Genomic DNA, 27,881 nt, shown 5'->3' on the forward strand with positions numbered 1-27,881 from the left:
AAATGGGATTTTAATTCTTGATATTCCACACATCCTATTTTGGATTGCTTCAAATTTACTCAATTGTTATTTATAAATGAACTTGATCACTATAAATGAAATTGGTGTGGCAATACTACTAATTTGCATGAAATTTGGTGAATGACCACACTATGCTAAAGCAGAGGAAATTAGTAGTAAATGAGCTATGCTTGCCACTAATCATAGTGGTATTGCCACTAATTTACTGAATAGTAAGGCAGCATGCTTGATTGGCTTAGTTTCAAACATATTGGTAGTACATCCATATATGGAAAAATTGGTAGTAAAATTGATGGATTTTATTTTTATTCATATGCTTGCTGCGCAGTGGGATATACAATAGAAATATATAATAGGCTATATAATGTACTATATGATATACTATACAATGGACTATGCAATATAATATATGGTATACTATGTCTTTCACATAGCATATAATAATGCATATTCATATACAAGCTTAATAATAATACTAGCAATATATCTTGCACATATACTAACTCATATATTAGTTATACAAGTAATACATACCTTTAGATATATCAGTTATGGATGACGGAATTCTTTGTTATGAATTATAATTGTTGATGCTTTTCTATTAAAAGAATGTTCAAGCAATCCTGTTTCAGTGTTGTGTAAAGCTAAAATAAAGAATACTATGAACACACATACTTAAAAGTATTTTTTTTGTAATTACCTCAAGTATATTCATTAATAGCTTCAAGTAATTGTGATTAAAGTCAAAGTCTACAAAAATAAGTTAATGTATAAAGTAAATACATATAGCCCCATAAGCATACCCTTATAATTTGTTTGTATTCAAAGATTGTCTGGTAGCTACCATACTGCAGCACAAGCCCCAAGTAATTAGATGCACCTACTGATTGATAGCTAGCCAGATTATTTAATATATCCTATACAATATCACTTTAGTAAGCCTGTAACTTACATTGGCTGTATTTTGTGAAAGGAAGTTGAGAGTATATTATATAGTAGCTGCTTGAAAAAAAACTGCAAAAAAATGTGTTTTTCTAGTTGCATTAGTCTTTTTTTAAAAATCAAAACACAATTGTAGTGATTTTATATCAAAAGTGTCTTAAATTTTGAGTGGTGCATGTTGTTTGAATGTGATTACAGAAAAAGTAATGGAAAAAAGTAGAGGAAATGAGTCGATTTGTCATTAATTAAAAAAAAAAGAGAGGTTGTAAAGAGAATTTTTTATTGTTGTTCTGGAAGACGGAAATAACAGGGAGTTCAAAAAATAAATAAATTCGATGGCTCTACATGTTTCTTCTTGATGGTGAGACTGCCACACTACTTTCTGCCTCACCAAGACTACTTTTAAAAATATAGTTTAGTCAGTATATTAAGTTTTACATTTGAATAATCTATACATACCTCAACTCTTTTTCTTGAACTTCTCTGCTTAACTTTGCTAGCATATTTTTTAATAAAGAAAAGTATTAATGAAATATCTTGTATGACACTAAATTTAATATGTATAATTTGTCACTTCTCCATTTGGTGTTCAGTCTTCATCACTTCTTGAAGGAGAAGAACAGCAACTCATTGACCTCTGAATTTGTGTAAAACAAATTGGTATTTCAAAATTAACTCCTTGAGTCTCAAGAAGTAGTACAACTTTTGTTGACTACTCAATCTTTCTCAGTTTGTCTCTACAATGCCGTCTTCATACATAATATATTGGCATTGCCTTGTAGATATGTGGAACTGCAGTTGAATAAGCTTTTGCTCTTCTAAGAATACGCTGATATCCGTCTCCTGTTTCTTTTTTTACAGATAGTTGATCAGTGTATTTATCCTTGTGATTGCACTTAGTATCTTATTTGTTTTTGTTGGGATAAAGTCAACACGAGTCTCTGTCATTGTAATAGGAATATGTCTTACTTTTCTTACTGTTGTAATGGTTGAAGTTGAAGAAGTTTTTAAGAGGAAGAATTAAAGATTTGTGAAAACTTGTGCAGGTTTTATTTATTGAGAAAAGATTTTGTATCAAAGTTTGACAAGGTTCCTACACTGAACTACTACTGCTATTTATATTATTTTAGATTGGGAAAATTATATGACTGGGGTCAGATAATCGATCCTATCTGAGCCTTAATCAGAGCAACGTAATCTGGGGATAATTAATGTATGATTAATTATATAAATGTGTGTAGTCCCAATGAAGTATTAACATCGAAAGTAAATATGTTTATGAGTTATAATTATGCTTATAATAATCCACTGATGTATCTCATATTATGGTGATATCATTATATGAAGTATAATCACTATCATACATGCTAAACCTGTGTGTTAAATAATACAGTAATCAGTAGACACCTTTGACTGGAATAGCTGAGGTCTTATATTATTTTCTTCAGACTTATTCTCAATTACAGCAGTAGTCAATACTCATTTACAACAGAAATATAAAAGCTTTCTATAATTTTATTTTCATATCAATTATTATTGGCCTATATATTGAGTTACTGCAAAAGTAAAATTGAAATATCTAAAACTGCTGAAACACTCTAATAAAAATGATACGACTTCAGATTTAAATAAACTATTATAAATGGTCTAAATTATCTCATTTAAATATGTGTGTTTAGTTTGACTTAAATATTTTAATTATATAAACCTGTGGATACTATAATATTTTCCTACTGTATATAATATGCCATATAATATGTACTTTGTATAATACTGTAGTGTTACCCAAAAAAGTATGGGACTATGGCCCAATGGACAAGGCGTCTGACTACGAATCAGGAGATTCCAGGTTCGACCCCTGGTAGTCTCACATCATGCTTACATTTTTATTTTTGTTGCTACTTAGTCTGGTTCTCTTGTCGTTCCTGATCTGGGATGGTCTTCCTTTTACTATAGCAAAGTCAAAAGGTCAAACCCACTGGGGATCGGAGAGTATATGTAAAATCGAAGAGAGGATAAAAGGTCCTTTTTATTGATAGGAATTGAATTGTCTTATATAGTTTTCTAAACTAATACTGCGCATTATCCGCAGTAAACTATTATACTATATTTAATTACAAGAGAAGTCCTTTTACTGCGGTTGATGCTCAGAAGATGTTACTGTGGTTAATCTTTACAAGACATTACTGCGGTTCGTTATCTATGAGGTATCTTTGACATACAGAACTGCTGCGGTCAATTATCCCGATTTCTCGGATTCATCAAAATAATGTCCGACACTTGTAGGACGTTATTTTGATTAATTTGTAAAATCTGAAGATAGTTAACTGCAGTACTTCTTTATGCGCAGTATTAGTTTAGAAAACTATATAAGACAATTCAATTCCTATCAATAAAAGGTATCTTTTATCCTCTCTTTGATTTTAAGTATACTCCTTGATCCCCGGTGGGCTTGACCTTTTGACTTTGTTACAGTAAAAGGAAGACCAACCCAGATCTGGAACGACATCTGTCAAGTCTCGACTGGTTATACCTTTCTTTTATTTCAACTTGTATAAGTTTTTATAGTAGATTACCACTAATTAGGACATAGTGAATAAATAGGAACAGATAGAAATAGCAGAGAAATGAATGCGTTTTTATTGATACAAATCTTTGTAGTATTTATAAAGTCTATCTAAGCTAATTCTTTTACCCAAGAAATACTGGCTTTATATTTATGGAAAGCAATATAACATGCATTGGTTAGGAGAAAAAAAAGGAAATCTATTGGTATAAGATTGAGAACATGTGTTTAATAAAATAACCACTTTAACACTATATTACCCAAAGTAGTTTATTAATATTGAAATTGTTTCCTTCTTTTTATAAGAAATATATACATGTAATAGTTTTTGTAAGAATTATTGCTTATACACAATATAAGGCAAGATGTAAGAGCAGGATATATACAAAGAATTGTAAAATTATATTGCTAATAAGCGTCTAATTTATTTGATATTTTCACGATTTTTTTACAGTGCTTTACACTGGGTAATTGTATGATTATTTTTGTGAAGACTTTATAATGCATAAAAATGATCATTATAGATATGTTTTTACTTGAATACACTAATTAGCTTTAATACTAATATCTTTATCCAATTTTACCATTTGAAAGTAGTTGGAAATAAACATATTTATACTTTATTTCATCTAGAATAACTTTTATTATTTGATAAGTCAGATAATTTTACTTTGAATATGAGTATAGTATTAGGTTATCCGTGATAAAATCTTGTGAACATTTTATTTCGTATCAGTACAAATCATTAAATTTTCATGGTTCGGGGATATGCGATTAACCTCAGAAAGCACCCTCAGGGAATGGTCCAAATTCTGCAAGGTCATCCACCCTTTGTCCAGTACTGGACAGGATATAAGATATACGTAATCTCAATTTTACAGCCGTCTACATACATATCAATAAAATTATGATTAATAAAAGTATTAATACATAAATACACAATACCTGTTGTGGGTTGTGAATCCGCATAAGTTGCTTTTCAGTTGAATTAGGATCTACTGTACTGTTGCTAGCTGCTGCCATTTGCAACTTTTGACTCTTGGGGACAGCTGCTTGGAACTGTAAGCCTGAAATAGTTCCCTGAGAACCATTATTTTGGAAGTGAACCTGAATATTGATGATTGATCCATTGTTGCGGTCCCTCGAGGGAACAAATGAAATGGTGAGTCCATTTTTAGAATAAGCCTGATGCCCATTAGAAACTGGAGGCAGACTATTGTTTGCTTGGAGGCCTGCCCCACTCAACTCAGGAGATCTCGAATTTGGCAATGACTGTCCAAGTGAGGCAAGTGTATCCAGTCCAGTTGCATAGGGTGGTGGTGTAGAAGCAGCAGGCGTTGATTTTTCTCCTGCTATATCGCCCAGCAAATCCAACAGCGCACTACCACCACTTGCAGCAGCAGGGGCAGGAGATGAGGTGGATTGTTCCGAAGACCCACTGGTTCCAAACAGATCGGCCAAAAGATCAGAATTTTGAGACTTCTGGGGAATTGTTGCCTTTTGAACTTGAGGGGATGCTTCCATAACATCATTGGATCCTCCACCGGACGCTGTTCCTACACCCATCAAATCCAAAAGAAGCTATTTTTTAAAAGAAAAGATAAATAAGTATTAACTAATATAAATTTCTGTGAGAAATTAACTTACGTCTTGGTCGCTAGGTCCTGGTCTGTTAGAAGAGCGCTCCAAAGCTATATGTACACACACGTAAGAATAAATTGGCACAGTTTCCCAGCTAAATAAGCAGAGACAGCTATTTAAGTATTTAGCTTACCAGGGCTATCAGGGCCGTTGTTGTTTGTTTGAATAATAGTACGGGTCTCAGGGACAGGCATACGTTCGAGAACAGCAGGGCGAATATCATCAAAAGAGAACATATTCATGTACTCCACAGCTCTTTGCTGAATTTCCACTTCCATGCTTGTTGTGTGACGTTGTAAGATGTCTTTTATCTTGGCTTGTACTGAAGCCTCATTCAATCGAGATGAAAGTTTTATAAGGGCTGTCATGACATACTCGCGGGTGAGTTGGTTAACATAAGGACCCATAAGAATAGATTCCAAAAGGCCGACCACAGACGTTTCATTAGCCTGAAAAAATATTTAAATATTGTTTGGCACCTTAAACATACAACTCTGTCAATAGAGTTAGTCTTGTACTATACCTCCATTGTTACATTCTCGTCTTCAAAGCTTCCGCTGGTGGTAAGCACATCACCATATTCTCCAATAACCCACACGCTCGCTAAAACAAGACCTTCCTGTTTCCAAAAAGATATATAAATCAATTAAACCATTAAATATACAAACCTATTTCCTAAAAAAATAATGCAAATAAACAAACCTGCGAAATATCACGCTTCAAAGAAGCGTAAAGCTTTTGAACAGTATACTGATGTAATTCTGAGGACTGTGCAACCAAGCGAATAAATCCAGCAAGAACTTCTTCCCGTACAAAGTTTCCAGCCAGCTTCAACATACGCAGCATAGTATCAATGTGCCATCTCTTGTTCGGAGCAAATCTCTCCGCAGCCAGAGATATTTTATATGTCATACTCTGCTTAAACTCGGAATCGGCAACCTCCAAAAATGCCAAAAGCTCTCTTGTCAAGACGCGTACATTTCCCTCGTTGATAAGTGCAAAACTAAGCTCGAGAGCACGGCGGCGAATGGAAATATCACCATCACGTAAGCAGTCAAGGATGATATTGCGATGTCTCTGTACTGCTTGGGTCTCCATACCGACTGTTTTATTTAACGTTTCCAAAGCAACATATCTATATCTAAAGTTAGTATTCTACCCATCTGATATATTAACATAATGTTAGATTATGTACCGAATATTATTGTCTCTGTTGCTCAAGAATTTTCCAAGGATGTTAACAGCAAGTACTCTCAAACCGGCCTCACTCTGGATCTCCATAATTGTGAGTACAGTTTCGTACAGAATCGAATTTCCAACGTTCTTAGTGCTTTCAGTGTTAGTGGCAACCTGAGCAAGAATATCATTCATTGCATCAGATGCTTCTTGATCATTCTTAGCCAAGATACGCATAAGGCGCAGAATTTTGACTTGCAAGAATGGATCGGTTACACCTGTAACATCATGCTCTGGAGAAAATCCAGCGCTTACAAGATTCTTGAGATGTCTGACAAGGAGAGGGACAGCCTGTGATTAAAAGGGGATAATAAGCTACTTTAAGTTCTTGGAGATCCACATATATACCTTTCTGAAAAGCTGGACATTCTCTGGGTGTTGTTGGCACATCTCTGTAATAAGTGTCACACCTGTAACAAGAACACCATGACTACGATCATTGAGCAACGCCTTTGACTTTGAAATAAAGTTTTCGTGAAGCTCGGGTACGCGTCGGATTATTCTCAAGGCAGCAAGAGCAGCCTATTAACATATACATACATATAATAATGATAAGAACTAAAAACATTGATTGAGATAATATATATAGCCATCATTTGCCTTTTTGCGGATGTAGGTGTTGGAGCTTCCCAATAACTTTTCAACTTCAGAGCATAGATCTCTAGCCATCTCGGAAGATGAGATATTTCCCAATGTACACAGGGCTAGACCAACAATATACATATTGTGGTGGTTCAAATCACTAAAAGCAGAATATCCTTCAATATCCCTATTGATTTGTGCGTATTTTAGTTCCTTACTTTTTCAAGCTGTTGGTGACGAGTGTAAGAACCTCGGTTTTTTCATCGATGAGCAGCATAATACCGAGATAACCTAAGCGTTTGTCGACAAATTTTGGACTAGCTGCGAGTTTAAGACACTCCATCTGGCCGAAATGTGCAGGGTATCCAAGCATGTAGATGTAGAGTAATTTTGCCACGGTAGTGTGGCGAGCATCGCTATTCTCTTCCTTGATTGCAGTACGCAATTTTGCGGATTCTTTTTGGACAACGGCTCGCTCTTCTGCCGCGGTCTTACAGGCTCGAACTGCCTTGATGAGGTCTTTCAATGCGTGGCATTGGCATCAAAAAGTCTAAAATCTGCGTGGTTGCTAAGCGGAGGCTTGGATGCTTACCCTTGAGCCTGAAGAGCGGCAGCCTAGCGAGGATTTGCTGTGAAATGTCATTAAGGCTGTTCATTGTGCGCTCGTTGTCGGCCTTGCTCGCAATGCTGAGATGAGTGTGCTCTCTTTCAATGAAAGACGAAGAGCTACATGCACCATATAAATATTTAATCACCGCAAAACTATCAAGTGACGTAGATTACGATTTAACTGCCGCTAATTTGGCAAACAGTGCCTTCAGTTCCTTGTTTTATACATATAATATATACATATGAAAATAGTATGCAAAAAGAAATAGAATGATAAAATCTCATAAGACCGCATCGATTGTGTGTTTGTATGTGTATATTACTTATAAGTAAAAGTGATAAAATGAAGAATGGCTATTTACAAACATGCATACGAATGATCCACAAATGATATTATGCGAGAGCTTTGTGGCTTTGTGGTTCCTGAGCCCTTGAATCCATAGACATACAGTTAATTATAATATACTTGATAATGCAGTATATGTCAACGTCCGTGTGTATGCGTATGTGTATGCGTGTATGTGTGGGTTTAAATTGTTAATGGTAAATGATTGGGATTACCAATCATGTCAGATTCCTCTTCGTGCATTTGCATGTATCTATTTCGCCCATGAGAATTTCATAAATCTCTTTTGAGTTTATGAATCCGCCAATGGCTCAAGTCCTGGTGCTAGCTCCTCCACAGCAGCAACGATAGCCTGTGTAATCATAACCAGAGATTGATTCATCAGATCGAGATCTGTTTGACCAAGGGAATCAATGGACTGATTTTGGCTGGGATCTAGATTGGAATCATGTGGAATCTCATTTATGACAGCTGGTTTCTGGAATTGTGAGCTGGTAGAAAGTAACTTTTTCTCATTATTGGAGTATTCTGGAAAATGTAACTGACAGAATTGGGGGTTGGTGGCTGGTTTAGTACTGGTTGGTCTCAGGCGTGCGGCTAACCGCTGTTTTTCTCGTCTCTTTTTTGGACTGATCGTGAAGTTGTGGTAGGAGCGTCGCTCGATGATATCGTATTGGGTTACTTTGGGAGTTGGCAATGAAATAAAATGCTGTTGGCGCCTTTTCTTCCAAAGGCCTTCAACATCTGGCAGTGTGTTCTTTTCCCACCCATGCTGCATCTTAAATGCTGCAAATCCAAGACGAGCTTGGAGGGAAGTTGCATATTGCTGTATGTACATGTACATGTATGTGTGTTTGAAGAAAAGAACAGTTGGTTTTCTCTTTTTCTTTATTTCTTTCTTTTCGATTCCAGATTAACTACCGTACCTTGACCGAGTCCACCGAGGATGGCTGACAGGACCGATCTGTGTGCCTTACATTCGACTGACGACGGGGATATGGAATGTAGGGTTCTGTGGAATTAAAAGAAGGGTTCATGTAGAGATAATATGCTACTTTCATGAGATCCCTTCAAAATCCCACTTTACAGAAAAAGAAGAAGAAAGAAGAAGAAGAATCAAAATATGTCGTCAACAGAAACAAATAGAGCCAAGAACCAGTCGGAGGAAGCAAGTGCAAAAAATTATAGTTGCGTCGCGGAGGCTTAAACAATACTTCCTTTATGTTTGCATAGATAACTCTTCCCAATTCTTTACTCAAGTGAGATTGGACCAAGCGGGTAGATTTAAACCAAAGATTTCAAGCGGAAACCGAGGTATTGTTTTCCTCGTTTCATCTCAAATATTTATTTAGCCTTTTTTGGTGGGGAAATGATATTATTATTATTTTTTCAGAGGGATCTCATTTTCAGGATCGCCATATGCTTGAGCCACAAACTTGTTGTGTCTTCCAAGGGCAACTATATACATTTTTTTTAAAAAAAAGGAAGAAATCAGGTATTTATATAATGTATATATTCACATAACAACATACCAAGCTTTCCATTTGACGACAATTCAATCGAGGTGAATGCCAGAGTTTTTCCCAGTTTGTCACATTTGGCATCCTGATGATATCAATTGATTAATAAAAATAAATCAATGATTATAAATCTTTCTTTTCTTTTTCTTACCATCTTTACAACATCGCCTTCCTTTGCACCTGATATGTAGCTGATGTTAATATCTGTACTTACGCCTGTAGCAAATAGTCCCTTGGAAGCAATAGCCAATGATCCTCCAAGATCAACCTAACAAAGTAATCGCATTCTTAAATTTCATATCAACATACTATTTTTATCTTACCACTGTAGCCAAAAGTCCTCCGTGTACTGATTTGAGCCGATTCTAAGACAGAGGCTAGGTTAAAAAAAAACTTATTTAAAAAGTATGTCTTGGTTTATTTATTATTTTACCAAATGTTGCTTTTCTACGAGGAACTCAGCTGTAATGCGACCTGGCTCACTACCAGTAATCTTCAGCTGATGAACCATGTCAGCCATCCTAATGTTGAATACAATTCCCCTTTTGCCAATCTTACCCCTGGCAAAACATGAGCATCATAGCCACCTGCTCCCTGGAAGCTCTAGAGTGTCAAGTACGGCTTTAATATAAATTATCCTCGGGGCAATAATAAATATTGTACCTTGAGTACTTTGTCAACCAATGCCCTGTTTTGAAGTACTGCTGTTTGGAACATGGGAATAAAGAAAGAAACAGCGGAGATTGTAGTAGACTGAGCTCCTTTAACAGTGCTCTCTCAGCTTTTATTTACAGATACAAGGAATTTTATACATCAAGTTCATCTTCTGATTCTCTTCCTATCGAGTCATAACGTTTCTTTTTACGTAGAATATCACCAGACGATAACTTTTTACGCTTTTTATCTCTGCGAACTGACAAAGAACTTCCACTGTGCATTGACCGATCGTCTTGGCTCGATTCTTGTTCCTTTTCTTCCTTTTGGGCAAGTGCCTGATATGACATCAATTAACCATCATAATCTCTATTTAATATTACCTTTTGATATGTAGAAGACGAAAGTGAAAAAAGTCGATCGAGTTCTGTGAACTTTGGCTTTCGTTTATCAGGTCGGCTAGAGAGATACCCTTCAAAGCCTCGAATTATGTTGCCATTGTGCTGCGTATCTTCAAGATATGATCCCTCGAAACGGTAGATTGAATCCTCAAGATTTATCTGCTTGTATATTAGAATGTATACATGTATGTCATTAGGTCTTTGGCATACCAGATTGGTGTCAACTTGTTTCTTGCGAGCGAGTAAACTTTGTAATTCAAGTTTGGCTTCTTCATACTTTTGTTTGGTAATGGCCTGTTCTGCTGATTTCTAAAATCTTGAGTGAATTACTAGTTCGTCTGTCTAACTACATACAGATTCCTCAGTTTCTTTTGCTGTAATGTCTGGCATGGCCGTCTTGTAATTGTAATTGTAATTGTATATATAAAAACTTTATTCGGGAATAACTGATCTTTTATGGCCAAACTTTGAGTGGTTAAAATATGATTTCATCGCTGGCATCGGAGTCCGGATTATGTTTTTTTTATTCTCTGTATTGGTTTTCCTGAATATAAATATATTTATATTTTATTTAGCAAAACTATTTTATATATATCTTTATATATTTATATTCTTGCCTTATTAAAAGAGGCATTTTGATGTGCTGTAAAGAATAAGTAGATGAACTCCCTGGTATAGATAAACTATTCATATACACATTTGGGATTTTCATTCTATTCAAGCTATTATTGGAAATGCCTAAAGACGTTTTGCAACTGTCAAAACGTGGCTGTGTCTCTTTATGGAGTAAACGATGAGAAGTTCACTATGTCGTGCAACCTTGCAAGTAATTCCTATCCTGCCAATGAATGCAAATTGTACACAAAGTGAATAGCTGTCATCTTCTTTGAACACCTCTCTTCTCTTGAAGTGCTTATAAAAATCTCATTATCCCGGGATATATACTTTTAATGATGCTGGCAATGAAATAAACAAATAGAAAGAGTGGAAGCAGATGGCAAAGAGGTCTCCTTCACTCTCAGCAGAAGACATCCTATTTTGGTTACTTACCTGCTTTTGGTGCTTACTCTTTCTTCTTCAGCACGATCATCGCAATTCCCAAATCTTTGAGCTACCTACATTATTCCCAGTTGATAATCACCAAACTACCTTTTACACAAATCATCATTATATGAAATCATCACACATAATGCAATCAACATTACAAATGCAATCAATTTCTGAAATTATTACCCAAGTACAATCAACAACTGGAGAAGTCCCACCGCCTTTAGTTGGTGCCTCAATTTCGGTCGTAGGTGATCATGTCTATGTGTTTGCAGGGAGACTAGTGGCATCCCGTAAGATGACAAACACCATGTATGTCCTTAATCTCTCCACACTTGTGTGGTCTCGACATATTCCGTCGCCTGATTCTGCACAGCCGCCACACCCTCGTTATTTCCATTCTGCGAGTATTTACGAAAACAAAATAATTGTATTTGGAGGCATGGGCCACTCACCTGCATCTGAAGATGGACTGTGCGTCCTAGACGATATTAACGTATTCGATATTGAAACTATGGACTGGTTTAGGCCAGAAATTTCTATTTCTCTTTGCACACCTCGGCCACGATATGCCCATTTATCGACAGTAACTGGGGATGAAATGGTTATTGTGGGAGGACAAGATATGTCGAACAATTATCTGGGTGAAATGAACGTACTCGATTTAAAAAAATGGGAGTGGATTCATGTAAATACCTTTGAAAAACATGTCGGTGCCTACCGTTCTATTGTCATTGCCCCACCAGTGTCTGCACAGATTCCCTGCGTGCCAGCAGAAAATCAGGATAATAGAACAGACGCCAAGGATCACCCTGGTACAAATCGCACGAGCACCATTCACCCTCTTCATTCCCAGGGTAATTACCTGTCCTCCCAAGGCACAAACCCCATTTATCTATATACGAACTACAACTTTTCAGACGTCAAACGGGAACTGCAGCTCGTGTTTGCCGAGTTGTCTTCTGTATTTAAAGACTGTTCATCTTCAATGGCTGGAACACACATGCCCCCGGGATTACGCTTCCCCACCGGACATGTATTGGGCCATTATCTTATACTTTCTGGCACATATTTGTCCCCCCAAAGTCAATCTTATACAATGTGGGCCTTAAACCTCGACACATTTAAATGGTCACGCATCGAGACTGGTCCTGTGTTTGGCAGTGGGTCATGGAATCGTGGTGTTCTTCATGAAAAAACCAACCGCTTTATGGTGTTTGGTAATCGAGATAGAATTTTGCTGGACGACTACAATAATAGGCAGGTTAATTTTGAGCATATTGCTATTGTTGACATGGAAGCCTTTGGTATCTACAAATTACCAGAAGTTACATGTTCATCACTTGCTCAAGATATGGGCCTCCGCCTATTAAATGAGCCTGCCGTGTCAGACTTCAAAATTATCACTCGAGACAATCAAAGCATTCTTGTTAACTCGGCAATCCTGTGCCAAAGATGGCCATACTTTGCCAAAATGATCAACAAAAAAGAAGCAGAGGACCTTCAAAATAATACTTTACTCAAACAGACCAGAGAAAACCGCGCAATGCTACTTCCATATCCATACCCTGTTTCGATCGCTCTCTTGCAGTTCATATATACCGATAACTTACTGACGGCACAGCAATACCAACCGTTTGTCTTATTTCAATTACTATTGATTTCAGACATGTATGATCTTCCGCGATTAAAAACTCTTACAAACCATGCTCTCCACCAAATTATTAATATGACAAATGCACCCTTTATATTTGAGACTGCTGCTCTCTCGCATCAGACAAGCTTACAGATTCGTGCACTTAAATTGATGATTGCAGCCAAGAAAATACAGCAACAACAACAACAACAACAACAACAACACCATCAAGACACGATTGCCCCTCGACAACGAACACAGTCTATCCCTTCGGAGCTCAGTATATCTAGTTCTATGGACAGCTATGGACTTACACATTCTACTCCATCACACTACTCAATGTCTTCATCACAAACCAGCTTGACACTTTCCCATCAACCGTCGTATGCATCAACGTTTGAATCGAATACACGAACAGCAGTGTATGATCAAAGTCACTACCAATCCACACACCCTTCTCCTACACTGTCTGTATTTCGGAGTCGAACACCATCTCTGACCCCAAGTTCCCATGCCTTCCACGTACTGCGACCTAGTACCTCCATGAGTGCTCAGGGGTATCCTTCTACAAGATCAAACCACTCCTTTAGCCCACCTGTGACACCAAAACCAAGTGTCACTGCACCTGCAACCCCCACAGTTAATCTAGATATCGATAAAGCTAGTATGTTAAGCAGCAATAGTAGTAGCACTCATTCATCGAGTGGAAGGTCAAAGGAGAAAAAGAAGGGGAAAAAGGACAAGAAAGAAAGAAAACCATTTTTAGGTGCTTTTGGAAACAAGTTGTCCATGACATTCCAATAAATACTTTATTTTTTAGTAATTGCATTTATTTTTCATTGATATAAAGCCATATGTTTTTTCTATAAGAAAAAAAGAAAGAAAGAAAGGGTACAACCCTGTGGATAAATTATGGAGTTTTTGGCTGACTCGGCCAGTCTCTCTTTTTGTGTGGTTGTCAGAGGACACTCTACTAAATCCAGTAGTTGCTGTCCTACTCTGGGAATTGTCCGACTTTCACATGTTGCGTCTAAGGCTTAAAAGCTGCCCTTTTTTCTTGCCCCATACTTTCATCCCTTTCATCTTTTTCTTTTACTCTGAATACATCATGGCAACTCCCACTGCATCCATCTCAACCTCTTCTGTCACTGACATTAACGAAATCAAATTCTACAAGAACAATGGTAAATATAACACATAAACATACATTGAGTGGCTAATTTTTCTTTCGATTTGTTCTTATATGTATATCTTTTATTTAGCTAGTACAGTAAATGAAGAAGACATTCTCGGTTTGATTACTACTCTCGGTATTAAAGAAACACCCCAGCTGACTGCTATTCTTGAGACTGTGAGAGCCGGTGGAAAGGTGGACAAGAACTCGTTTAATGCGGTTATTTCCTCCTTACTTGAAGACCGACCAACCCTTGGTGAACTGTCAGCATCGATTTCTGACTTTGATATCCATATGTAATAAATATATACGCACACACACACACATAGAAAGAGAGAGAAGCAAATTATACATAAACAAATACAATTTACATGGTTAAGAAGAGTTTCATTTGGGCTGTTAACTTCCCACACTCTTTTTTTCCCTTTTTTATCTATCCTCGTATTGAGTTACTTTTTGTCAAATCATAAGCATTATAATTTAATGAGGCGGAGTAGGTCCCCGAGTTGACTTGCAAAAGAACACGATCCTGTCAGGATTGTGTTGATGTGTGAGATACTAGGGCTAATATACTCCTCCTTTAAATATATATCTAGCTAACTTAGCACTCATTAGTCTATTGCTCACGAATAATAGTAAGTGCTCATCCTCAATTTTCAAGGCTCGAGATAGTTTAAATTCAGTAAAAAAGCCTCCCATAAATAAAGGTTTCTTAATAAGCTCTATAACTCTCTACCAATGCATTCACTTCTTCACTTATAAGTCTTTGTGCGCATTTATTAAATCTCGGACATGAGATTTATACTCTAAAATACAATAGCTATAATTACAAGTATAATATCCACATATTAGTAGTACATAACCCCAGTCGCGTGTAAATCAGATCGATATGAGTGTATAGAAAGTATGGCATTTGTCAGATAATTAGATGTTGTAAGGAATGATATTTCGATATATAATCATATATTAATGCACAGTTAAGTAATTTTGATCTATGATAAGAGAAGTATAGTTGCATCACTAAAAATTACCCAGGAATAATATGGCATTAAGCTGTAAGCATAAAATAGAAGTTGGTACGACCTTCGATATAATTTATATTAAAAGGAAAATATATTAATAATATTTATTAGAAGAGTATTTAAGAGCTTCTGCAACCGTAGCACTTAAATTCAGTTTTTCCTTATTTAAATGCTTTTTGGGAAATGCTGTTCAAAGAATCGCCTACAGTAGTAGCATTTCCGATAGTATTTATCTCCATGTTCAATCTTAAAAACAATTTCTTTGCGTTTCAATTGTTTTTCTTCAGATCGAATAACAACATGTAACAATGCTTAGAAGAGCTCTCAAAAATTATGGTCACTACAAAGCTGATAATCTTGAAAGCATTTAATTTGAATATTTTTTTGGTTGTTTTTAACCTCCAGTGTGACCTATGAGCATTTGATTTAATGCTAATGGAAATACTACTGCCGTAAATGCTCTCAGTTTTTTTTTCATCATCTTAGTTAGATTAGTAAACACTTTTTTTAAACAAAAGAAGCCAATCGATCCAGTAATATCAGTATACTCTTTCATATGTTTAGTTAAATACCCAATAAAGTTTAAACTGCCCATTTTCTTATTTTATAAGAGTATACTGCATATTTTATTCACAAAGTACAATTGTCTTGATTTTTTCTTGGTTGCCTTGAGAAAAATTTTAGCTGTCTTAATTGGTAATATGCTTTCGCCTAGAGAATAAATTTAGTTCGTCTAAAGACATTCTTGATTTGTTTCAATCTCAAGTAAAAGCAGTGTATTCACAAAAGTATATAGCTATCTTACTGTCGTCTGCATTAGCCGGATGTTTTATCTATTAGATCAGCGCAATCGCCATGATCACCGAGAAACGTCTTGATGTTTAAACTAAAGATTGTCCAGTTTTTGTATTGAAATTGAATCAACTGCATGATCAACTCCAAGTTTTCAACCCCATAGGATTCAATTGATATTCCATTTGAATATTAACAAAGAGGTATGTTATCTCCTATTATCCGATTACTAGTATGGTATAAGTTTCAATCGATAACCTACTCTGGGGTATTAAGTAAAAAAAAAAGTAGAAGAGAGAATCTCAAAGGTACAGTTGTTGGGTCTATCTGACATTGAAAGCGTAAAGAATATCCTAAAGAGCTACTCGGTACATAAATAAACAGACGCCTAAACTTTTACATTTTAGGATGAGTCATGTTCATATCACTACGCCAAAAAAATAGGAGTTTTAGAGGTGGTTTCACAGGTGGTTCCGGAGGGGAAGCCAGGGCGCGTTTTGTGTCCTCCCCCCTTTTTTCCAACCCTGAGTTCATGTGCATTTTAATACATCTCCGCTTACCGGTAGTTTTAAGATTCTATTAATATATTGATAACCTTTTCTTTTGCTAATATTTGTCTTTCAATTGGACAAAACTTCTTTAAGTATAGTTGAAATATTATATGCCATTGGTTACTACTAATTCATTATTCTTTTAATTTAGATTCTTTTAAATATTTCTTGCTTAATCATTGTTTTTATTGGATAAGACATAATTGCACTGTAGTGTATTTTATAAAAATACATTTTTATTGGTTTCTCAAATGGATATATTTTTTATTTATCGTTTTTATTGGTTATTACACTACACAATTACATTTTATATATCACTTTTATTGGCTGTTATGATAGACATTACATTTTATACATCATTTTTATTGGTTATAAACAGTCAAATACATCATATACTTCCAATATTAAATATACTACTTTACACTGCAGTGGATAGTTACTTACAATTGCCTCTTTTGACGGTCTTTCCAGAGATGACTGACTCTTGCAATGGATGCCCAATTTTGATGGCATCTGGTGAAATCTATACCAACCCTCTTAAGCATGTTTGCATGTTTATTGCAAATCATTGTTCGATCACATCGCTGGTGAGAATCCAATTCCTGCCAGCACAATGATACAGCTTCCTCTGGGTAGACAGCTTGCAGTTGCTTTGGCCAACGACCGCACCAGAAAAGAGATGTTGTATCGCCACCATCATACGCAAAAGGCTGATGGCAGCATTTCCGATGTCTTTGACGGACAGGCATACCAGTCAAAGAAGCATCTTTTCTCGGGTGAAAACGACATCGCCATTTCGCTGTCTGTTGATGGGTTTGCTCCCCATAGTGTTCCGGGTTCGGTAACCATTGTCCACGTTACCAACCTCAACCTTCCCCCCAATGATCCGCTACGAGCGCAGCCGTATGATCCAAGTCGCGATCATCCCTGGTCCCAGAGCACCCGCCGACTTCTGGTCATTCCTGGAGCCTGTTCTGAAAGAACTTCGGGTTCTCCAAGCCCGTGGAATGGTTGTGAAGACACCATCTGGAGATATTAGCGCAAAAGTCCATGTACTAATGACAACTGGCGACATCCCAGCTCTGGGAAAGATGGCTTGTCATGTGGGCCATATGAGTAAGGATGGCTGCCGCATCTGCCACGTTGTGGGTCAATCTCCTGGCCATGGCCAATATTTCCGAATGCCATCTGCCATCACCATGCGCACACCGGAAAGTTTCAAGCACTTTGATGAGGTGGCCTCATCCAGCAAAAAAGGGTTAACTGGCCAATCTCCCTTCTCCTTACTGGATTCCTTCTCTGGTCCGTTCTTCTTTGCATTGGATGAAATGCACGGCATTTGCCACGGCATTGGCAAACAGGTCTGGGGGCTCGTGTGTGGCAAGTATGGAAAAGATCATCCTCTCTCTCTCTCCCTTGCTGCTCAGAAAGAAATTGGTACTGCCATGGTGTCAACCAGAAGAAGTATTCCGACATTTTTCCACGGTGCATGGATCAACATCGCAACAAGATCAGGGTACTTCCGGGCTGTGGACTGGGCTGACTTCATCTTGTTTGTTATCCCCACGCTTGTGGCAGAGCGTGTCCGTGACCAAGCTGCCCGTAAGGCATTGCTTGACCTGGTGCAGACATGCAACCTACTCATGAGCTGGGAGTTATCAGCAGAGGAGAAAACCTTGATCAAAACGTAAGCTTTAATTATAATTAATATTATTATTTTATAACTTGTGTTAACTTATCTTTTTTTTTTAGAAATCTCGTCGCATGGAATGCGTATCTGGAAGCCTCGCTAGCTAAAGAAGAGGTCCAGCTCAAGGTCTTTACGATCAACCAGCACCTCCTGCAGCACTATCCCGCAATGATAGAAGCGTATGGTCCCCCCAGAGCGTATAGTGCACGATCTGTCGAGAGGGCGATTGGGGAATACTCGCGAGCAATAAAGAGTAATTCGGCAATTGGAATCAACGCTGGCAACATCATGCTTGGCTTGACACAGATTCGACAGATGAGAGTTGAAAATTCAATAACGACAACAGCAACAGTAACAGCAACAACTCTCCTTCAGTATGACGATCCCTCTGCTGGTTGGCCAATTGACCGAGAAGGTAGTAATGTTGGTACTGATTCTGACATTGAGTTCTGGGGGCCTTTGAGGAACAGAACGATTGTTGATAGTTTTGGAGGCATTTCTTGTCTTCCAGAGATTCTTCAAAAGTTCTACGAATCAAAGGGGGAAGAGTGTAGTATGATTGAAGCAGCCATTAAAACAAGCCGTAAGGCATTTGTAAATGGTTGTGTTATTGACTCTGCACTCGACCATAATTGTGTAAGAGAGGCACATAACGTCAGACTTCAGGTTCAGGTTGATGAGAACCGCAACATTGGGCAAAGCTACTCTCCAGTCTACAAGGATTTCTTTGGGAAGGTCGTCGTTTTCTTTGAGCACAAGCTCAACAACAAGAGGTGGCCGCTTGTCCTTGTCAATGTTTATGCAGTTCGTTTGGTAAATAGTATACCAGCAATCAACAATGGGCAAATGAAGCCAATGGTAGTCCACCTGGCAGATGTCAAAGAATTAGTTGGTTTGGTGAAGTCGGACGCGACTATAAACACAATAACAACAACAGCAACAACATATGTAGTGTGGCCAGAGCTTAACCGCGGCCCAAAACTGTCACTTGGTTCTCTTGCAGACTTATAATTTTTTTTTTCTTGTAATACATTTTTTTTTTCAAATTGTCTTAACATTTTATCCTCCCAGCAAAAAGTTTAGATATTTTTCTCTCTTTTACCTCTGACTTTTAATAGTCATCAATTGCAATCTACATTTACTAAAAATGTAAAATCTGTAGTTAAAATGTACTTTTGTCTATCAGGAGATTTAATTTTAGGTGGTCAATCTGCTTTTTGTCAACCTTTTCAAAAAACAGAGATTTTCTAGTTTCAAATTGGATTTTTGGTGATTTTTTAATTATTATAGGCCAAAAACAAAGTCATAAATACAAAAAATCGCCCCTATTTGTCGTAGTGATATGTGAATAGTTGATTCACGTTAACAGAAAATGGGATATATTTTAATGCGTTATAGTAAGTAATAATATTACGGGTTACTTTTGCTTGTCTTTAACCCACAAAAAAAACATTTTGTAAAAGGTCTCTTTTTTATATCTTGTACTTATCTTGATCTGATCTAGCTTTTTATCTTACTCACTTTAAAGTAATAATAAAAAACAAATGGTCTGAAACAGGCACATACATTATAATTAATCATGATTTAGTAATAAAGAACATTTCTTTAAAGTTGATACCCATAGAAAGCAATATTCGCAATATTGTATCATATATTAGTAAAATGTACGAGTGGATTAGTAATACAAGTGAAACGGGTATAAAAGTCAAACAGTACAATATGTTGGTCCTTTGTTTGTTTGTTTTTACATAAGCCTTATCTCTGATAAAATGTCGACCATTAACACGATTAAAATTGCAATTGTTAGTGACATTGCATGCCCATGGTAAATATGTTTGTGCCTGGACAAAATTTTAGGAATGTTTTTTGACACATACATATGTAGGTGTTTTATTGGAAAACGACGCATGGAGGCTGCCATTCGCAATACAAAGGCTACCAATCCTAATGTCGAGTTTGAAGTTACATGGCATCCTTATCAGCTCAATCCTAACATGTCAAAGGAACCTCAGCCCAAACGACATTACTACTCCTCTAAATTCGGAGAGTCTCGTGTGGCTGCAATGATTCCTCGAATGGTGCAAACTGCCAAAGCTGACGGAATTAATCTCTCATACGACGGTGTAGTTTCCAACACTTTTGATGGGCACCGTATGATTAACTGGGCAAAAGCATTTGGTAAACAGGATGACATGGTTGAAGAGTTGTTCAAGGCTTATCATGAGAATGAAAAATCTATATCCGACCCCAATATACTGTCCGATGCTGCCGAGAATATCGGTTTGAGCAAAGAAGAAGTATGATTGCTTAAAGATATAATTATCTATTTCTAACCAACATATTAGGCGTTGGTTTACCTCGAGAGTGATGAAGATGTGGAGCATGTAAAGAACGAAATCAAGCGGAGCAATCTTGCAGGTATAAACGGTGTACCCAACTTCACCATTCAAGACAGGTGAGTGCCCGCAATATTTTTTCTTTTTTCTTTTGGTACATTAATATAGTTTGTACTCAAACTTTGTAATAGATACACGCTTTCTGGTGCACAGGAACCCAGTGTCTTTGAAGAAACATTTGATCTTGTTCTGGGAAATCAAGAGGCTTAGGATGTACTACTTTTGTCTTTATATATATATTAATAAATGTATCATTACATTCTCTACCATCGCACCCATTGGCTACGAAGCATATCTGTGAACCCTTTGAGTTCTGTAGAACAATCACTGGAATTACGCTCCTCAATTGCGGCTGGCATCTAAAAAAGTAACTTAAATAAGCAAATACAGTAATAAAATGTATGATATGTATATATATATATTTACCTCTTTCTCGAGATGTACAATCCTGTTCTTGTTGCTCGGGTGAGTGCTTGCAAACTGAGGAATCTGATCTTTGCTAGCTAGCTCCATACGCCTCCACACTCGAGTAGCCTCCTCAGGATTAAAGCATGCTTTGGCCATCAATTTGAGTCCGATATCATCTGCCTCTGTTTCACATTTTCGTGAAAATGGCATCATCATCATAAAGTTTAGGGTTATGTTGTTAAAGATAAACGATGGGTCGATTCCGATTAACATTAACGTAAATTGACCAGCCAAAAGTATCTTTGCAAAACTCAGTTTTTCTGCACTGTGGCGAGCTAATTGATGAGCAATCTCGTGTCCCAAAACAGCTGCCATACCATCTATACCCACGCATTAGCAATAAACATAAAGATAAAAGGTAGTCGGACTAGTTAGCTTTATGTATTACCTTCGTTTTGCACAATAGGTAATATTCCAGTAAAGACAAAAATCTTTCCACCAGGCAATACAAAGGCACTAAATACTCGTTAGCATGTTTCTCAATACAGAGCCCTTGTATATGTCTATATGCTTACTTTCGCTCTGGTGAATCAATAACATGAAATTCCCATTGCATGTGGTCCATACCCGAGACACGCACCAGACGTTTGGCAACTTTTGAAACAAATATACTATATGGATGATAGGCTGGGAGGATTCTATTTCCAAATTGAGACATCACTTCTATATATGCTTGTTTGGCCATGGCTTCTTCTTGACTTGGTGTACAGCTCATAAAGCGAGTTCGGCCACTTATTGGCACTTTTTCGAGATGGGTTACATAATATCCGCCAAACATAACTGTGCCTGTTCCAACAAACACCCATAGGCGTTTAGACTTGTAAAATGGCTGGCTATTATTAAACCTTCTGTACTGTACAGGCACTGGACGATAAACAACAGGTGGAATGCTGGCGTACGTGCGCGTAAATGTACGTGTTGGAAATGGCATGACCATTTTCCTGGAATGAGACTTCAGACCATTTGACAAAATTCCAATGTGTTGAAGGATGGATGACATGAAGAGTAATGACTTTCTTCTTCTTATTCTTCTCTTGGTTAGGTAATGGAGATTTGACCTTTATTTTATTTATTCAACTAAATTAATTTCCCTGTTATAATGTTTTAATCTAAAAATAAATAAGGCACTTTATTAAATGAATAGGACAAATTGTGCATTTCATTTTTGTTAATCACATACCAAAAAAAGAAATCGTCTATAATTTTATGCGTATATTTGTGAATTACATATACCCTTTTTATTATTTTTGTAGTACAATAAAACACAGTATGCAAGGCGCATTTTTAGGTTACTGGTCGTTATTAATGGATCTTCTTTTCAAATAAACAGTACAGAAAAGTGTTTTACTGTATTTGGCTGTACATGACAACAATACAAGTATGATATCTTTTCATTTAAAAACAATTGTGGTTTAGATAATATATAGATCTTATCTAGTAACTTTCGAATATATGCACATATAATATGGTATTTCATTCAATAAAATAGCTGGTATATTCTAAGATAACGTGTGCTAACTTTATTATTATATATGTGAGAGAGTTATATATGGAAGAGCATATTTAATTCTAAAATATAAGTCAAACAAACATTATTCACACTCTTCTTTAGAGACATATGAAAATCTCTTTAAATAAAACTGACCAGCCAATATAGAATAAAGAAAAAGCAACAAGTTAAAGTAAGCCTAGCACAATAACTCTCGGCCCCAACCTTATTCTACTTGGGGTCAGAAATTCTTTATTCCATAAAAAAGGTGATTTCTAGCCAAACACCCCGAAATTTATGCATAGAGCATTATAAGCTGATAGTCGCTTTTATTCCAAAAAAAAATCTGATAAACTAAGTGTTATTACTTTCACAGGTATAGGTATTGGTATACATACATTAATAAGGTAAACAGCTTATCTAATTACAATAAAACTCCTATTGTTTTATCGTTGTTATTTCAATTGTGTTCCAATTCAAAATGTAGTTTTTGTTTCAACATTAAATCAAAGAACAAAAAAAAGCCTATTGCTCATAATATTTAAGTGCCGCTACATATGAAGACGTCATGAGAGTTTCTACAAAATTTGGTTCCTTTCTTTTATATTTTACCCTCTACAACAAGCATGTATAACGGAATCGGCTTGAGTACACCTCGTGGATCTGGTAGATGCTCTCTCTAATTTTATAAATACAAACAAACAAAACAAAGCAGCTTTGACTGATCCACTCTTTAAAGGTACCAATGGCTATGTCGTTAGAAACCTTTCCTTTGTCCGACCACCACCTACTGACAGAAACGATCGATTGTCGAGCCATGATTTCAAAGCCCCTATGCCTGAAATAAGACAACCTAATCAAGAAATTCTTCTTCATGATCGTAAACGTAAAGTTGAGGTTCAGTGCATGGAGCTTCAGATCGAGTTGGAAGATGAAGGGTAATTAATGACAAACAGGCAAATACTATCAGATCAATTTACTCATCCACATTTATATAGTTTGAGCGAAGATGAGATTGAAGAAAAAGTACAAGAGCTGCGCACTCGGTTAAATAAAAATATTGATAAGATCTTACCAAGAGATGCGAAAGAGTAAGCAACCCATATAAGCTAATAATGAGTTGATGCTAATATAAGTTATAGTTTGATGGAGCACGAGACACATCAACGTACAGCAGCCAAGGAAATTGAAAACAAGAAGATGATGAAGGCATTAAACATCAAGAAAGCAGATTAAGTTGTGTGGCATTAATAAATTGACTTTTATGAAATCTTATTCTTTCGCAAGATGCAAAGAACGCAAATAGTATAGTATGTGCAAAGCTATCCTTGACAAATATGTAGCCATCCAACGATATAATACTACCAGAAAACTAGCCTTTGACATATCTAATACAGAAATAAAATTCTTGCGGTTCATGAAAGTTTTATGCTACATGAAATGAACAGAAAAGAAAAGAAAGAAAGAGAAATCGATGCTCAGAGATCTAACAAGGCTAATGTCAACTATGAGTGTTTAGATAATGAATAGGATCCTTAAATGTCATATTTTAAATATTCTACTTTTTTATTATATTTTTGTAATAGCTATAAATTACCTTCTCCCATTATTAAGATCCAGTAAAAAAAAGAATGATAATAAAATAATCCAAGGATTTTAATAGCTTACCAAGTGTGACTTGGAGAACCTCTGCCATTAAACCAGTTGCTTGCAAATTCTGATTTTGCTTACCAATATCAACTCTGACATATTCGTAAGATCCTAGCTGGTACTATTATACTACAAAAATGTAAAAACAAAAATAATAGAAAGACATAATCAATATTAGACAAACCAACTGGAAATCTTAAACAAGAATAAATGAATAAAAAGAAAATATAAAAACAGATAACTTTTATCGAATGAAAGAGTGTTCTCTTTTATATCTTTTCTAAACCTACTTAGCCATTATAAATGTCTGTTTCGGTTTCTATTCTACTTTTGTTAAGCTATGTGCTTTCTAATTCTTTTGTGAGCAAAAGGAAATCACTTCGGTCGTCGTTCTCAAAAGAGAATTCTGTGTAATCGTCATCCTGATTGGCTGACAAGAATTCGGGCACGACAATGCCAAAAAATTCAAAATATATTGAAGACTGCGAGATTCGAACTCGCGCCACTTTCGTGAATACGACCTGAACGTATCGCCTTAGACCACTCGGCCAAATCTCCTTATACCAAGGGTTGGTCACGTGATATAAATAACATACTCAAATAAATATAAGCTTTTATTATGTTATCAAGTTGTATTAAACTAATAAATTAGTAATTAAATAATATAAAAGTAAATAAAGTGTGGTATTTCAGGTACAAAACTGTGGTGATCCAGACACCCGGATGTTGGATTTATCACATATAAGAACATATTCATATTGGGATAGCGTAGTAGCTATCATCTTGTCAGTATAAAATATATATAAACGATTAAGTAATCAGCCCAATAATTATTACAGTTAGTACTGTAGATAATATCTTAAAGATTGTTAAGATAATTATATCATACTGCCGGGTAAACTGTGTCAGATCGATATGGAGCTAATTTAGTAGGAAGTCCTAAAGCTCTAGTATAAAAGAGAAAAGAATAGCTAAGAGCTAAAGAAGTACGATTTATGACTTGATGTCATAATTGTAACACTGACACTAGTTAAGCAGTAAATACACTCTAATAACCAAATATAGTAAAGGAAGAAAGCCTTAAGAAACTAAGACGTAATGACAAGAGCAGATTGTGTTTTCTTATAAAAAGGGACACTTTTTATTTATGAATAAAGACAACTTAAATACAGTCTCAAAGTATTTCTATACGTCTCTATTATCAAATATTTTATTTTTCTATTGTTTCGTACCTGAAATACCACATGAATATATTTTTAAATTTAATAAATTTAATAGCTAAATATCTAAGTAATCATAGTTTAGCTATAAAGACTGTTCTTTATTCAATTATAATATATATATTATTATTATTCTTTTAATAGTAATAGTTGACTTGAGATTCATATTTAAAAAATCAGATAAAAAAGATTATAGATAAAGATAGTTCCTAAAAACATATTGTAAACCTAGTGTTATATACTTTTCTTGTACTAATATATAAGAATATTATATATTGTTATATTTTTAAAAAGAAAGAAAAACAAAGTGTAGACAAGAAGTATGTTAAGACTTTGTTTATTGATGAAAAGAAAGATGATATTCTATTGCTATTTGCTATGTGAGTTTATATAGACATTGTATGTGTATTTATAATAATGATATAAGTATATCATATGACGTCTGTTTTCTTATATCATAGAATATATATTGTTAAGTTATTACCCACGCTCTTGTTTGAGTGATTAGTGATGTTGACTAAGGTGTGTGACCTTGTTATTGGTATATTCTTTATTTAATGATAGTGTGAGAAATAATGTATAATTGATACTGGTCACTTATTCAATATGTCTTTGTTTTATTATCTGTGCTCTCTATTTGAATCTACGATTATGTTGGATACAGCATATATATTACATATCTATTATAACTAGTTTTGATATTTCTCAAATATTTTATAATATATATAAGTGTTTTTTTATATTACTTTATATTTCTTTCTATTATTATTATATATATATATAGCTTGAGTATAAAGTAGAAATATTAAATCTAGAATATATACTTTGAAAAAATATAACTTTTGGAATAAAAATTTTATCTAAGAAGAAAAACTTTCTATTCTTTAATAAAGTTAATTTCTATATATTCTATATTATGAAAATCTATATCTTTCTATTAATTTGTATCTAAAATACTATAATATTAATATCTATTTTTTATCAAAAGTACTTATTAATTAATTTTATTACAGACACTTCAAAACAAGATTATATATAATTATAAGTTTTTATATATCTTATAAAATAATAAAACTTGATATTAGGTTTTAAAAATATATAAACTATAACTTTAATATAAGAATTTTAAGAAAAATAGTAATATTATTATTTTTTGTTAAAGAAGTAAAAGCTAGAAAAAAAAAGAATATGAAACATATAAAATTAATCAAATAAGAAAATATAGTATAGATCAGATTATTAGAGCTATTTAATATATATAATAAACAAAAGAATGTTTTTTTTAATATTAATAAATATCAGCTTAAGTTTATAATATTTCTAAGATGAACATTTTAAAAATATAACATAAATAATAATTAATTTTTATTATTTTTATTATATATTGATCTAATTGTTGATTATAATTTCTTATAATTATACCTTGCTATTAAATCAACAGCAAACTATTATATTATATAAAAATAATACTTTATTAATATCTTTAATATTATTATAAAAAGTTATTTCGCAGTTGTTATTATTGCTTAGGAAGAAAGTAATAAATATAGTAAAAGTGAAATCTTAATCTTTTGGCATACTCTTTTAAAACTCATTGAAACTACTTCTTATTTTATTCTATTCTAGTAAAAGAAAATCAACTTTATCTACAAATATTTTCAACCTTAATTTATAATAACTTTAAAGAAGTATAAAATGCAAACAGAAAAGTGACAATGGTATAATTCTATAGCTAAAATCGAAAATAACAATAGTCTAATTAACAAAAAAGAGAGAGTTTTTTCTTCTTTTCTGAAATGTAAATAAAAAACTAGTATTTTAATAACTATGAGAGCATAATGTGCTTTGCAACGTAAAAATATTTCTAGATAAATCTTATTGTTAAGATAATTTAATACAAAAATATTCTATCATCAGCTGAGTCAACAACAATGGCCACAAATATTTCTATAAAATATAATTAAAAGAACCTTTTTTCTTAAAATAAAATCAGAGAATTGGATTCAAGTTTCTAGCTTTATTAAATATCTTGGTTGCAAAATAAGCGATATTTAAGTAAAGGAATTAGTTTTGGAAGTATTACAAAAACATGTAAAGTTTTGTGTAAAGGTAGCCCCGGACCTTTTATTTTTATAAATATATATTATATTATATACTAATATTATTGTACATCAAACATTCAAATGATGATGTAGGTAGTTGTTCTACAAATAAACCAGAAAGAGTAT

General features: G+C 34.9%; 11 protein-coding genes and 2 non-coding genes across 13 annotated transcripts; 7 read left to right on the forward strand and 6 right to left on the reverse strand.

Annotated features, from left to right (window-relative positions):
- Positions 1-2,235: 2,235 nt before the first annotated feature.
- On the forward strand, positions 2,236-3,242 carry PHYBLDRAFT_185013 (hypothetical protein; the record flags this gene model as incomplete). Its single annotated transcript, XM_018439018.1, has 5 exons — positions 2,236-2,291; positions 2,517-2,527; positions 2,743-2,812; positions 2,870-2,961; positions 3,118-3,242. The coding sequence occupies 5 exons, from the start codon at positions 2,236-2,238 to the stop codon at positions 3,231-3,233; spliced, it is 345 nt and encodes a 114-aa protein (XP_018298031.1). The 3' UTR covers positions 3,234-3,242.
- On the forward strand, positions 2,761-2,833 carry PHYBLDRAFT_t36. Its single transcript has one exon. It is a non-coding gene; the product is annotated as a tRNA-Arg (tRNA).
- A 904-nt stretch (positions 3,243-4,146) lies between the features above and the next one.
- PHYBLDRAFT_185014 (hypothetical protein) lies at positions 4,147-7,671 on the reverse strand. Its single transcript, XM_018439019.1, has 11 exons — positions 7,581-7,671; positions 7,207-7,507; positions 7,007-7,148; positions 6,755-6,928; positions 6,366-6,697; positions 5,873-6,305; positions 5,694-5,789; positions 5,304-5,619; positions 5,177-5,220; positions 4,475-5,110; positions 4,147-4,414 (listed from the first exon to the last, which is right to left on the reverse strand). Exons 1-11 carry the CDS (start codon positions 7,642-7,644, stop codon positions 4,310-4,312), a joined length of 2,643 nt encoding a protein of 880 aa, XP_018298032.1. The 5' UTR covers positions 7,645-7,671; the 3' UTR covers positions 4,147-4,309.
- Positions 7,672-7,897: 226 nt separating this feature from the next.
- PHYBLDRAFT_179358 (hypothetical protein) lies at positions 7,898-9,023 on the reverse strand. Its single transcript, XM_018438136.1, has 2 exons — positions 8,870-9,023; positions 7,898-8,769 (listed from the first exon to the last, which is right to left on the reverse strand). Exons 1-2 carry the CDS (start codon positions 9,002-9,004, stop codon positions 8,236-8,238), a joined length of 669 nt encoding a protein of 222 aa, XP_018298033.1. The 5' UTR covers positions 9,005-9,023; the 3' UTR covers positions 7,898-8,235.
- Positions 9,024-9,223: 200 nt separating this feature from the next.
- PHYBLDRAFT_185016 (hypothetical protein) lies at positions 9,224-10,180 on the reverse strand (the record flags this gene model as incomplete). The annotated part of the gene is made up of 7 exons (XM_018439020.1): positions 9,224-9,401; positions 9,476-9,548; positions 9,615-9,731; positions 9,787-9,828; positions 9,897-9,962; positions 10,022-10,066; positions 10,127-10,180. 7 exons carry the CDS (start codon positions 10,178-10,180, stop codon positions 9,325-9,327), a joined length of 474 nt encoding a protein of 157 aa, XP_018298034.1. The 3' UTR covers positions 9,224-9,324.
- Positions 10,181-10,269: 89 nt separating this feature from the next.
- Positions 10,270-10,908, reverse strand: PHYBLDRAFT_163045 (hypothetical protein; the record flags this gene model as incomplete). Its single annotated transcript, XM_018434725.1, has 3 exons — positions 10,270-10,455; positions 10,501-10,827; positions 10,873-10,908. 3 exons carry the CDS (start codon positions 10,906-10,908, stop codon positions 10,270-10,272), a joined length of 549 nt encoding a protein of 182 aa, XP_018298035.1.
- A 799-nt stretch (positions 10,909-11,707) lies between these two features.
- Positions 11,708-12,970, forward strand: PHYBLDRAFT_106032 (hypothetical protein; the record flags this gene model as incomplete). Its single annotated transcript, XM_018427933.1, has 1 exon — positions 11,708-12,970. A coding segment is annotated over one exon (1,263 nt), but the record flags the coding sequence as incomplete, so codon positions are not given.
- Positions 12,971-14,309: 1,339 nt separating this feature from the next.
- On the forward strand, positions 14,310-14,675 carry PHYBLDRAFT_140007 (hypothetical protein; the record flags this gene model as incomplete). The annotated part of the gene is made up of 2 exons (XM_018430317.1): positions 14,310-14,385; positions 14,464-14,675. 2 exons carry the CDS (start codon positions 14,310-14,312, stop codon positions 14,673-14,675), a joined length of 288 nt encoding a protein of 95 aa, XP_018298037.1.
- Positions 14,676-17,692: 3,017 nt separating this feature from the next.
- On the forward strand, positions 17,693-19,441 carry PHYBLDRAFT_185018 (hypothetical protein; the record flags this gene model as incomplete). Its single annotated transcript, XM_018439021.1, has 2 exons — positions 17,693-18,427; positions 18,493-19,441. Exons 1-2 carry the CDS (start codon positions 17,748-17,750, stop codon positions 19,439-19,441), a joined length of 1,629 nt encoding a protein of 542 aa, XP_018298038.1. The 5' UTR covers positions 17,693-17,747.
- Positions 19,442-20,199: 758 nt separating this feature from the next.
- PHYBLDRAFT_185019 (hypothetical protein) lies at positions 20,200-21,717 on the forward strand (the record flags this gene model as incomplete). Its single annotated transcript, XM_018439022.1, has 5 exons — positions 20,200-20,255; positions 20,316-20,727; positions 20,776-20,885; positions 20,958-21,185; positions 21,253-21,717. The coding sequence occupies 4 exons, from the start codon at positions 20,200-20,202 to the stop codon at positions 21,034-21,036; spliced, it is 657 nt and encodes a 218-aa protein (XP_018298039.1). The 3' UTR covers positions 21,037-21,185; positions 21,253-21,717.
- Positions 21,718-23,401: 1,684 nt separating this feature from the next.
- Positions 23,402-24,216, forward strand: PHYBLDRAFT_121613 (hypothetical protein). The gene is made up of 4 exons (XM_018428817.1): positions 23,402-23,449; positions 23,523-23,721; positions 23,782-23,874; positions 23,926-24,216. The coding sequence occupies exons 1-4, from the start codon at positions 23,410-23,412 to the stop codon at positions 24,017-24,019; spliced, it is 426 nt and encodes a 141-aa protein (XP_018298040.1). The 5' UTR covers positions 23,402-23,409; the 3' UTR covers positions 24,020-24,216.
- A 176-nt stretch (positions 24,217-24,392) lies between these two features.
- Positions 24,393-25,679, reverse strand: PHYBLDRAFT_163051 (hypothetical protein; the record flags this gene model as incomplete). Its single annotated transcript, XM_018434726.1, has 6 exons — positions 24,393-24,554; positions 24,618-24,628; positions 24,813-25,028; positions 25,131-25,215; positions 25,323-25,380; positions 25,666-25,679. The coding sequence occupies 6 exons, from the start codon at positions 25,677-25,679 to the stop codon at positions 24,393-24,395; spliced, it is 546 nt and encodes a 181-aa protein (XP_018298041.1).
- PHYBLDRAFT_t40 lies at positions 24,910-24,991 on the reverse strand. The gene has a single exon. It is a non-coding gene; the product is annotated as a tRNA-Leu (tRNA).
- Positions 25,680-27,881: the final 2,202 nt, after the last annotated feature.

This window comes from Phycomyces blakesleeanus (assembly GCF_001638985.1).
Source record: "Phycomyces blakesleeanus NRRL 1555(-) unplaced genomic scaffold PHYBLscaffold_2, whole genome shotgun sequence".
Taxonomy (NCBI): Eukaryota; Fungi; Mucoromycota; class Mucoromycetes; order Mucorales; family Phycomycetaceae; genus Phycomyces; species Phycomyces blakesleeanus.

Bases quoted from the DNA above. Each gene is read 5' to 3' on its own strand.
- PHYBLDRAFT_179358 (XM_018438136.1), bottom strand. From the start codon at position 9,004: ATGAAAGTAGCATATTATCTCTACATGAACCCTTCTTTTAATTCCACA. The intron at 8,770-8,869 runs GTACGGTAGTTA...ATGTACATACAG, and splicing joins CCTCGGTGGACTCGGTCAAG to CAATATGCAACTTCCCTCCA.
- PHYBLDRAFT_185014 (XM_018439019.1), bottom strand. From the start codon at position 7,644: ATGAACAGCCTTAATGACATTTCACAGCAAATCCTCGCTAGGCTGCCG. The intron at 6,929-7,006 runs GCAAATGATGGC...ATATGTTAATAG, and splicing joins ACACCTACATCCGCAAAAAG to GCTGCTCTTGCTGCCTTGAG. The intron at 5,221-5,303 runs GTAAGCTAAATA...GTGTACATATAG, and splicing joins CAACGGCCCTGATAGCCCTG to CTTTGGAGCGCTCTTCTAAC.
- PHYBLDRAFT_121613 (XM_018428817.1), top strand. From the start codon at position 23,410: ATGTATAACGGAATCGGCTTGAGTACACCTCGTGGATCTG. The intron at 23,450-23,522 runs GTAGATGCTCTC...CACTCTTTAAAG, and splicing joins GAGTACACCTCGTGGATCTG to GTACCAATGGCTATGTCGTT. The intron at 23,875-23,925 runs GTAAGCAACCCA...TATAAGTTATAG, and splicing joins TTACCAAGAGATGCGAAAGA to TTTGATGGAGCACGAGACAC.